General features: G+C 29.7%; 1 protein-coding gene across 1 annotated transcript; it reads left to right on the top strand.

Moving 5' to 3' along the window:
* The first annotated feature begins 309 nt into the window (after nt 1-309).
* On the top strand, nt 310-1,181 carry LOC142523712 (uncharacterized). Its single transcript, XM_075627443.1, has 2 exons — nt 310-516; nt 594-1,181. The coding sequence occupies exons 1-2, from the start codon at nt 310-312 to the stop codon at nt 1,179-1,181; spliced, it is 795 nt and encodes a 264-aa protein (XP_075483558.1).
* The last annotated feature ends 11,222 nt before the right edge of the window (nt 1,182-12,403 follow it).

The following is a 12,403-nucleotide window of genomic DNA, read 5'->3' as shown; positions in this document are numbered from 1 at the left end:
TAATATTATTGTAATATTATTTAATCTTTGTTTGTATTACTTTTTCATTTATGATATTGTGAATTAGATAATCTATTGTTTTTTTATGTTTTATTTTTTGAATATAGAATGTATTCGAAGTTAGCTCCTAAACGAGGATTATCAAATCCAAGTCAATTACCTAGATATACGATTGAGACTGTTGAACCTGGATTTATTGCTGATGGGAATAATAAGGCGGATTTGACTGATCAGAATACCGAAATATTTTAAAAAATTTGTGAGGAAGAAATTGAATCCGGCAATAAGCCTACCAAACATTTAAACAAAATGGGGTACACAAATTTAGTTTCAAAATTTCATGAGAGAACGAGACTTTCTTTGAATCAAATACAATTCAAAAATAAATGGGATTCTATGAGAAAATATTTTGCACTGCGGGCACAACTTATTGGAAATAATGAGACTGGCCTTGGTTGGGATCATAACAAGATGACCGTGCAAGCTGATAATAGTTGGTGGGAGGATAAGATTAAGGTACATAATTTATATACTACATTTTAAATTTTTAATCAATTATTTTTATTTATTTTTTGTTACGTTGCAAATTACAGGAAAATCCCGAGTATGCAAAGTTTAGATTGAGGAGACCCAAGAATTTAGATTTATTGGAAAATATATTTAAAGGTTCCATAGCAACTGGCTATGCTGCAATAGCACCATCAGAGGATCAACCAATTCATAATAATTTCAACGATGATACAAATGATTGGGATGTTCAGTTAGATGGAGAGTTTCAAAGTGATGTTTATATTAATGTTGAAAGCCAAAAATTTATGGAAAACTCAACAATGGGAGCTGACAACTCTATGCAGCAAAGGAAGAGAAAAAGAAGGGAGAGTGGGAAAAAAAGAGGTCTCATTGCCACTAGGTTAGCCGATCAACTTGATCGTGTCCTTCAAGAATTTGAGACTCAAAAGTCTATACACGAAACACCAAAAGATGATCCATGTAGCATTGAAAATTGTCTGGAGGTTCTTCGTAGTTTGCCTGGTATGGTGGTTGGCAATGAGCAATTCTTCATAGTTACTAGAGTTTTGGGTAAAAAGCATAATAGGCAAACATTTATCGGATTGAAGGACTCGGAACTGCAGCTTGGTTGGGCAAAGACATTCACTAAAGATGATTTGAAACGTTATTAACATGAGTTATGTTTTTAGGAAAAATACTTGAATAATGCACTTGTTTTTTTTCTTTTATTGATTGATTAGTCAACTTTACTAAGTAGTATGTTTAAATTTTTAATGCAATAATCTAAAACTTTCAATGTTTATTGTTTTTTTTATATATTTATCTTTATTCATATATTTTCACAGGATGTCTGCGAGTTCAGGCTCCACTATATCAGATAACTCTGATGCATCAAGTGATTCCGATATTTCCGTTGATTCTATTAGAAATAGACATGTCTCTAAAAAAAGAATGGTTTTGTTATCCTTATGTGGTGTTACGAATTATGTTTTGAAATATATTGTTAAAGAAAAATGTAGGACATCGTGGTTATCAGGGCCTCAATGGGTGGCAGAGATATTGAATGGTAATGAGACACGATGCTTTGAAATGTTTAGAATGAGGAAACATGTTTTTTATAAACTATGTGACGATCTACTCCAAAAATATAGCTTACAGCCAACAAAAGGAGTTGATATCTATGTAAATGTGGAATTATTTTTGTACATGATGGGTCAACCTGCTTCAGTTAGAAATGTTCAAGAGCGTTTTCAACACTCGGGGGAAACTGTTTCAAGACAGTTTCACAGTGTTTTAGAGTCCATATGGAAGTTGTCGAGAGATATCATCAAATCTATCGATCTTAATTTTACAGATGTCCCTGAATATATTAAGAATGACAAAAGATATTGGCCTTATTTTAAAGATTGTATAGGGGCTATTGATGACACACATATATGCATTCATGTTCCGCCTAGCAAGCAAATAGATTTCATTGGAAGAAAAGGGTATACTTCAACAAATGTTATGGCTGTATGCGACTTCGACATGTGCTTTACTTTTGTATGGGCTGGTTGGGAAGGTTCTGCTCATGATTCTAAAATTTTTAAAGTGGCTATGCGCAGAGAGAGATTGCATTTTCTACTCCCACCTGAAGGTTTGATATTAATATATCTTATATGTTTTTTTAAATAATTGTTAGATAAATATTGACACTTTAACTCTTATTTTTTGTAGGTAAATATTATTTAGTTGATGCAGGTTATCCTACTTTCAAAGGCTTTATGGGACCGTATAAAGATACTATATATCATTTACCTCAATTTCGATTGGCTCCAAAGTTCAGATCAAAAAATGAAGTATTTAATTATCATCATTCCAGTTTAAGGACGGTTATTGAAAGAACATTTGGAGTATGCAAAGCACGATGGAAGGTATTACAAAATATGCCCAAATTTTGTCTAGATACTCAATTTAAAATTATAGTGGCATGTTTTGCTTTACACAATTTCATAAGGCGATACGATGCGGCTACAGATATTCTTGAACAACTCGAAAATATTGATGATTTACAAGAAATCGAGCAAGATGGTGAAAATGTTTATGTCCATGACAGACGTAGGAGATGGCAAGAGCCAACACAAGAAAATATTATGAAAATGAAAGAATTGAGAGATGACATAAGAAATTCACTGCCAATACAAGGTCGGCATTGAACTATTAGTTTTTATTTAAATAAATTAAAGTAGAATGTAAACATTAACCATTGTTATTAACAATTGTTTTTATGGTTTTTAAGATTTCAATATTTTATTGTTTTGATATGGATTTAATTATTTATATTTATACATCACACTTGTTTAGAAATCCGTTATAAAATATATATAAATTAATGAGTTAAAAAAACACTTTAATGATATGTATCCAAACACATTTATTAATTTAAAAAGTGCTTTTTATCTATTCATCCAAACACAATACTAACACAACTTTTACTTAAAAAAGCATTTTTAAAAGCCAACTTAAAAAAGCACTTTTTTAATCAAAAAATTTTTGATACCAAACGGGCTTTAAGTCTCTTGTGAGACGGTCTCACAAATTTTTATCTGTGAGACAGGTCAACCCTACCGATATTCACAATAAAAAATAATATTTTCAGTATAAAAATTAACATTTTTTATGGATGACTTAAATAAGAGATTCGTCTCATAAAATATGATCCGTGAGATCGTCTCATACAAATTTTTGTCGTATTTTAAATAGAAGTAGTAGTAACAAGCAGGCTTCTTCTACGTGAACAAAATTATGATCTGTCACCGTAGTTGTCATAAATTTTTTAAAATTATACAAAGTAAAAAACAATTAGTTTTTTAAAAATAAAAATAGACGCGGAGAATAAGGATCAACACCAATGTTGCAGCATGAAATCATGATGGCGTCAGAATTAAATACGATATGTGTGTGTGTGTGAACAGACAACAGTTAATTGCTTCCTTCTGTTTCTTTTTAGAAATCCAAAGAACAACCAGGGGGTATGGATGGTTTGTTTCAACCTATCCGTGCAGGCACTGCCTGTACGCGCAATGAACGGCCCGGATCACTCATCCCTGTAAAAAAAAAAAAAATTGGCTCGAAAAAATCCGAACCGTTGGATCGACCTCTGCAGGCAGTGCCCGCAGGGGTAGGGTCGACCGAACCGGGTATGGATTGGATTGACTCTAAGTCAAATTCATTAAATAATAATAATAATAATAATAATATATAATTGTTAGCTCAGATATAAAATGTTTGATTTGTTCTAAAAAAATTTGGGGAGGGAGTTGATATAAAGATTAATTTCTGGCCATTTATAACAAATCAATTTTTTTAATAAAATATCACTATCTTAATTCTTATTAGATAATATATATACACACACACATAACAAATAAAACTTGACCCTTGTACTCGATAGGAAAAAAAATATTTAAATATGTTAATGCAATAATTGTCCCTACTTATAGAGCGATCGAACCGTGGTGCTTGAACTGGTGTGCGGTTTAAAAGATTTGAGTTGCATCATTACCACCAGCTATAACTTTTGGTAAAGCGGTAACCACTCGGTCTTACAATTTGTATCAGAGCCAAAGTCACATGCTCGATTCCCATGATTGCAAGGAATGCAATTATTGGGAGGTAGATTGTTGGGTGCAATAATTGTCCCTGCTTGGTAGATCAATCGAATCGTGGTGCTTGAACTTATGTACAGTTTAAAAGATTTGAGTTGTACCATTATCATCAGCTATAGCTTTTGGTAAAGTTGTAAAAACTCGATCCTACAAAATAGTATTTTATTCTATACATGTATAAATTTGATATACATGAAATTATATTTTTGGGTTTGCTCCAAATTTGTTTCTTTGAATGCCAACATGCTTGAACAGTACGCGAATACTTGTTGCCTAGTGTTAAATAGTGGTTTATAATTTCGAGACTTTCAATTTATTTTATAAATATAATAATAGTAGAGATTTCGAATAATGTGAAAAATCTTCGAAATAATCTATTATTTAATCTAAAAATATAGACAGATAGGATAGAAGACATGATCTTGGGAAGTTAATCGTCAACAAAGTACGAATAAATATCATAAGTTTGATAGTATTGTCAAATATTTTATCAATAAATCTGAACGGTTATATATTTTATACATCACAACTCTCACGTTCTTCGACCCGGCTGAATAATAAAAAATATAAATTTTTATTTTTAAAAATTTTGTTTTTCACCGTAAAAATATCATTTTTTATTAATAGATTATGAATATAACGAAGAAACATAGTGTAATATATACTAATTTGACTAAAAAAATTATGTAAAAATATTTCTTTTCAGTCGGAGATATTGATCAAATCAAAGCGTCTCACTCGTATAGATACGCGAGATGTTTGCACATGACACTTATTATATATAGTGAAACACAAATATGATAGCCTAGATATTCGAAATGTCTAAATATGTCAGCAAGACAGCTGACAAACGAGTTTAAAGAGTGATTAGTACTATTTACGTGAGTTAGCTATTTCCATCCGATAACGAAAAGTTTGTATTATATTATCCAATTAAAGCCGGCCGCCCATGTTAATGATTAATTTTCTGAATGAAAAGATAAATAATTGGAAATCCAGGCTGGATGAAGCATATTTATTATAAATGAGCCGAAGCAACCCTACAACTCTTGCTCCCACTTTCATCAATGAGTGTGCCCACTTTTTTATATATCACCACATTTAAATGAGCACAAATAATGAGATTTCAGTGTGTTGTCATTGGGTTTACAGAATTTCCATATAATATATATATATATATATATATATGTGCATGTATACATATATGAATACGATTCAAGTAGTTCTTTCGCTCTTGTTCTTTTACTTTTCCTTTCATTTACTAATTATTTCTCAGAGAGTCCGTATACCTATAATCCATCTTTGTACAGAACCGAACAAAAGAAAACTCGGTTCTATAAGTTAGCCGAAATCGAATTTTGGGCCATTTAATCAGTCAAAATTAGATCTTACTGAAACAAGCTTGTATAGCATTTTGATTTTTTTCCTAATCGGAGTCCTGACATGACATTGATTATTGTTGACATATCTGACATGAGGCCAGCATTCTATGAAAAAGCCTAAAATTTGTATGTTAAGATAATGATTTTAACAGGCCAAAAAATCAATTAATTTTGAATACGTTGTAGCCTTTTTAACACATTTTTTTTGCACATGGTTTCATGGAGCCACAAACAGGAATTTTTCAGGAGAAGATTGAGATGGCAGGGACCGGGTTTAACTGTTTCTTCGGGTGAAAGGGACATACATTAATATAAAACAAAATGTATTTAATGACGAGAAATGTAAAGAATGCGACTCGGAGAATTGCTATATTATTTGCGTTCTCCATGCATATACTAATTAAAATATTAGTTTTTTTAGATTAAATTATATTAGTGGTTTTTTTTAAGTTTTATGTGACAAAAAATTTGAAATAATATGATAATTAATATATATGATGGCCGACAGAAGCTACGTTTCTTAACGTACTTTTCAAGCGCTCAGCTTCTGTTAGCAGCGGGGCGTAAAAACAATACTCATCCGAGTCGCAAATACATGGTTATATAACTTTTTATGTCTAGCATATTTCTGACTTTCGTAGCAACGACATCAAATTCCCTTTCACCCGAAGAAAAAGCTATATACAAAATTTTCGGGTGAAAGGGGATTTGATGTCGTTGCTACGAAAGTCAGAAATATGCTAGCTCTAGTCGAGATACTAATTGGGCATCTCCAACCTAAGCAGCAAAATAGCGTTTATTTTGCTGCTTGGGCTTCTCCATCCATTTTTCTCTGCGCCAAATGTGGCGCAGAGTTGTTTTCTCTTTTTTTTTTTTTTAATTTTTTTTTGTTTTTTTAATTATAAATATTTATATTAAGAATTATAAATATTTTGTATATAATAATATGATATTATTATATTAATTTAATAATTAGATATATTTAAATAATAGTATAATATTTAATATATTATTTTAATAATTAGATAATATTTATTATATATCAGATTTCAAGAATTTCTCGCTCGATATAAAAAAAATAAAAGACAAAGACACTCATTATGCATTACGAAATGCTTTAATTGATCATTTATGAGATGAATATGATCGTTCAAATATTTGAAGTTGTATTTGTAATATGTTATTTAATTTAATGTCATGTATTAATTTTATTTCACCAATTGAAATTATTTCTATAATATAGATTTCAATAATATATTTAAAATAATTAAATTAATCGTTTTTGTAATATTATCACATTTATTAAAAATATAATATTAAATATATTCAATATAAAATATAATTATAATTATATCACTAAATTTAAAAAATATATATTTAATAACTTATAAAAAATGAAATAAATAAAATAAAAAAGAATATTCCGAGAATATTCTTTTTTAGAGTAAGATTTGAAGTAGATGGATTGGAGATGAATATTGTATTTGGTGCAGAAACTGCACTATTTTAGAGTAGAGTTGCTTTAAAATAGAGTTTTGGGTTGGAGATGGCCAGGTAATATGGCGCAGAGGGAACCCCTGGGAGTTTTTTTTTTTTTTTATGATTTTTTTAATTTTTTTTATTATAAATATTTAAGAATTATAAATATTATTTATCTAATAATATGATATTATTATTATAATAATTTAATAATTTGATAAATAATATTATTTTATTATTTTAATAATTAGATATTTAATAATAAAAATTAAAATATTTAATTATATAAATTTATAAATATATTTTTTAAATAATTTTATAATTAAACATCTAACACACAAATTTATTGAATAATATTTAAACATTCAAGTACATAGTTAAAATACAAATACAAATTCGAATTCAGATAATTTAAATGCAAATATAATAAAGGATAAACAAACTAAATCATCAATAATTTGAAAAATCGGATCCGAGAATATGTAATTATAATAAAAGATAAACATATTAAATCATCAATAATTATAAATAATAATTATAATTATATCACTAAATTTAAAAATTATACATTTAATAACTAATATTAACATAAATTATAATTATACTGTTAAATTTATAAATAAATAGTTAACAAATGGAATATAGGAATATACTTTTTAGTGTAAGATTTGAAGTAAATGAGTTGGAAATGAATGTTATATTTGGTGCAGAAACTGCACTATTTTGGTACAGAAACTACACCAAAATAGATTTATGGGTTGGAGATGGCCTAAGTTGAACCATATTCGTAGAACAACATATGTGGTTGCACACAAAATTGCTCGTTTTGTTATTTCTTCACGTTCTCCTCTTGTATGAGAGTAAGAAAATTTTCCCTTATGGTTAGTAACTCTTTTGAGGAATGATTATGCTATTACCTAATAATATTACAAGTTTTATCGTAAAAAATTACTATAATATATATGATGTATACTTCCAAACGGCATCTAGGTTTGATTTTTTTTTTTTAGAAAATAAATCTTATGTAGAATTATTTTCAACCGACAATATTAATTAATGCACTTGATTCACCATTTCTATAAATTAGTCCATGTGGTGCGACCTCATTCCCATGCACGTATGGTATCCCGACATGCAAATTAATAACTTGCTAAAATGCAATTTATATTTTGGGATTTTTGAATATTTTCTTTTTGAAAATAATAAATAAAAGGTTGGATCTCGATGGTCCGCCCTTCAATTGCCGTCATCGGGTCCATATATTTCCATAAGCTGCAGCCCTGTTTTTATAGTAAAATAAAATAAAATCTTTTTAAAAAAATAGAAAAGTTGATTGTACTCATTATTTACTTTTGCTTGAAAAGATGAACCGCCCTTTTATTCATGGTGCCTTAATAAAGTTCCATTGCAATAATAACATTGTTGAGCTGTTTCTTTCAATAAACAGAGAAAAGGAAATTAAAATTGACTATATCATATGCAATATCATGGATGATGATACCCTAATAAATTGGTTGAGTTCGGTACACAATTCATCAGATAGAGATGCATGTGTAATTTTTTTGTGCACGTTGGTAACCAGGCAAAAGAAATCTGGGCCGAGCGATATGCGCACTTCGAAAGCAAAGAATGTCAGTGGGTTGCCGGAAGAGTTTCCGACGTAGCCACCCTGATATTAAGTAGTATTCTCGCGAATGAAATGAGAGTGCCTTTTTGGAGTATATAGTAAGTGTTTATGATAAATGTTCAGTGAGTGTCCTAATGATCAAACAAACCTGAGTTTTTTTATAGAGAAAAAGATAATGATGACCTTATTTTCAATGTCCGGCTACTCCTCATCATCAAATGGCTGCCCGCCTTATCAACATGACACTTTCACTACTGACAACTCATATTGTCTTCAGTCTGTTACAGTCACCTCTATGTACATTGACTAACATATTAATGATTTCGAAGCATGGTGATCTATACCTATAGACCCAGGATCGAGGCTTATCTTGAGATGTTCGGACAGTGGTCATGATGTGATGAGACAAACATGGTCCCTGATCCATTATTTTAGTCTTCTTGCACTGCCCGAGCTAAGCTGGGAGCCTGGTTGTCTGGTCTAAACCACTTCCCTGGTTGTTGCATGTTTAGAGATGGCCTATATATACAAGGACACTCTCTTTATCAGGGCTAATTTTCCTCCGGTAGTCCTGGGCTCCCAATCACTCTGCCCGAGTCTGAATATGACCCCAGACGCTTTCCGGGTATCACCAATGGACAACATTCCTTTATATATTTTCTTTTTTCATTGTTTCCTCCATCAATTTAATCGAACTCGGATGACTATTCGTATTACCACTAATACTACTGGCGTACCATTGTACGTGTTGGGTGCAATAATTGTCCCTGCTTGGTAGAGCGGTCGAATCGTGGTGCTTCAGCTGCTGTGTGATTTAAAAAGATTTGAGTTGCACCATTACTACTAGCTATAGCTTTTGGTAAAGCGGTAAGCACTCGGTCCTACAATTGGTATCAGAGCCAAGGTCACGGGTTCGATTCCCATTGATTGCATGGAGTGCAATTATTGAGAGGGAGATTGTTGGGTGCAATAATTGTCCCTGCTTGGTAGAGCGGTCGAATCGTGGTGCTTGAGTTGCTGTGTGATTTAAAAGATTTGAGTTGCACCATTACTACTAGCTGTAGCTTTTGGTAAAGCGGTAAACACTCGGTCCTACAGTACGAAGTAGTATTAATAGTTGTAGGGATTGATTGTAATTGGAAGTTGAGATATCTTATCACGAATCGGGAAAAAAAGATACCAAGGAAAGTTCAAAATTGTTTAGCTTAATTACCTGTATACCACCGACGAGACACAAATAAGAGTAAATTACCATGCAACCTAAAAAAATACAGTAAAAAAATAGAGAAATCAGTGTATTTTTATTCAAATATTAAATGCAAAACAAGAAAAGAAAAAAAGAAATTATAAAAGAACTAATGATATTCACCCCCAACTCCCATGCAGGTTAGATCCATTTGTCACTTTATGTACACTGGAGTGCATCGATTTCTGTATAATTAATATAAATTGCATACAGTGGCCACGGTACAAAAGCCCGGGTAACCCAATTTTTTTTTTTAAAAAATTTATATGTAAAATTTGGATTAAGTTGATATTAGCCCAGGTAAATCAAATTAAAATATTAAAAAATTATGAAGTTTAAAATTCTAGTCCGAAGTAGAGTCCATATTTCTGACTCCACCACTAATTACATGTATCAACGCTTTGCATAATGATTGAACAAAAATAGTAGACTACATACTAAACTAAAATTTCACGATAAAAAAACTAAATCGTTTTTTTAAAAAATATTATACGTAAAATTTGGATTAATTTGATATTAGCCACTGTAAATTAATTTAAAATATTAAAAAATTACATAGTTTAAAATTATAATCCGTAGCAGAGTCATATTTCCGACTCCACGACTGATTGCATATATCAACACCTTGCATAATGACTGAACAAAAATAGTAGCCTACATACTAAACTAAAATTTCACAATAAAAAAACAAAATCGCAAAAATATAAATATAAGAAACCAAACCTATAAGTTTTTTCTACTTCATTGTAAACATTTGGAATCAACTTACTGGTATACCACAATCACTGTTTGGTTTAAAGTAGTTAATAATAATGTGTTTCTCTCTTCTTCTTCTTTTTTGCTTAAATCGAATATCTTTTTAACCCAAATTATTGGTTGCCTCTCAAAATCTACCATAATTTTTTAGAATTAGACAGAGACACATGCATATATAACCTTTATTCAGTGGACCAATTATTTAGTATGTTTTAGAATACAAATTTTATATAAATATTCGATCATTTGAATTATTTTTTTAATTTAGAAACAACTACAATATGTCGTATTCTTTTACCAATAATATATAAATATATCATATTCTTTTATATATATATATATATATATATATATATATATATTTAAAAAAATGGGATTGAATACAAAAAATCAAAGGACATGTATATATAACATGATTTTTAAATTTAAATTAAAAATTAAAGGTGTCATTCTTAATATCTTGTCGGATCTAGTGGGTGATATATGGTACGTACACACAACCACTAGAATTAAATGAAGCCACAATCGATTAGAGAGTACAAAATAAATTAGATTTCATAACCGATAATGTTACACATTATAACCTCTTTTTATAGACTAATAATAATACGTCATGCAAATGCATGACATACGTCAGGCATCCAGCATAACTAATTAAATTAAATAAGTTTTATTATAGCTTCTAAAAACATAATTAAATTAAATAATTTTATTATAGCTAGATGTTCTTTCGATTTTAATATTCACAAGAAATATAAAAAATAATAGAAAAGTTTCGACTAGATAAAGTTTGAGTTTTCTTTTTCCTTATAGAATATCATTAGGCATCTTGCTATAATAAATTAGTTTTGAATTTGTAAATAAATCCAATAATTTTTTAAATTAGATAACAAAATTATTGAGTGCCACAAAATAATAATAATAAAAACAAAAATTCTTGTGCGATCGTGTTACGAGTTAATTTTTATGTCAAAAATATTACTTTTCATATGATTTATGTATCAGATCAACCATATCACAGATATAGACATGTGAGACCGTCTCATAAAAGAAAAATAAAAACAAAAATGCGCATGAAGAGTTTAGTTTGATCGTAACACTATGATAAGTTTTTATCATGAAATCAATCCAAAGGCTATGGTATTTTTTTTTTGTCGATTCATATTTTATTTGCTATAGAATTAAATTGGGCCCCCATTGTTTGAACTACTTTAAAGAATAATCACGTGGTCCACCTGCTTTAATGATGGATGATAATTTAAAGGACAAAATAAAGAAACACGAAAATGTAAATTAAATATTAAAAACAAAACATGATGGAAAATGTATGCATCGCGTTTGGACATAAAGATTTGAATTTGACAAAAAAAAAAAAATAATTGATTAGAAGATACGAAATGCATCCATCGATATATTTAAAATACAATTATTTGGGATTTGAATTATTTTGTAAAATAGATTTGTCCACACAAATCAATAGATTTGATCGTTAACTTAAATCTATCAATTTAAATGCAACCTAAAAGATGAGAATTAATGAGTGAACTAGCGAACCAATAGTAAATAATCATCTATGTGAAAGAACATTTGCACTGATGAATAGCCTGAGGATAAATCGAAAGCAAAAACTTGTACGAGACGGTCTCAGGAGACCCGTATTTTGTGAGACGGATCTCTTATTTGAGTCATCCATGAAAAAATATTACTTTTTATGCTAAGAGTATTATTTTTTATTGTGAATATCGGTAGGGTTGAC

Source organism: Primulina tabacum, chromosome 14, assembly GCF_025594145.1.
Source record: "Primulina tabacum isolate GXHZ01 chromosome 14, ASM2559414v2, whole genome shotgun sequence".
Taxonomy (NCBI): Eukaryota; Viridiplantae; Streptophyta; class Magnoliopsida; order Lamiales; family Gesneriaceae; genus Primulina; species Primulina tabacum.
Note: the sequence above shows the minus strand (reverse complement) of the source record. Positions and strands in the feature narration are given on the sequence as shown.

What these genes read in the sequence shown, in the direction of transcription:
- LOC142523712 (XM_075627443.1), top strand. Translation starts at nt 310, where the DNA reads ATGGGGTACACAAATTTAGTTTCAAAATTTCATGAGAGAACGAGACTT. An exon ending in GGTGGGAGGATAAGATTAAG is followed by an intron (nt 517 to 593) that starts GTACATAATTTA and finishes TGCAAATTACAG; the next exon opens with GAAAATCCCGAGTATGCAAA.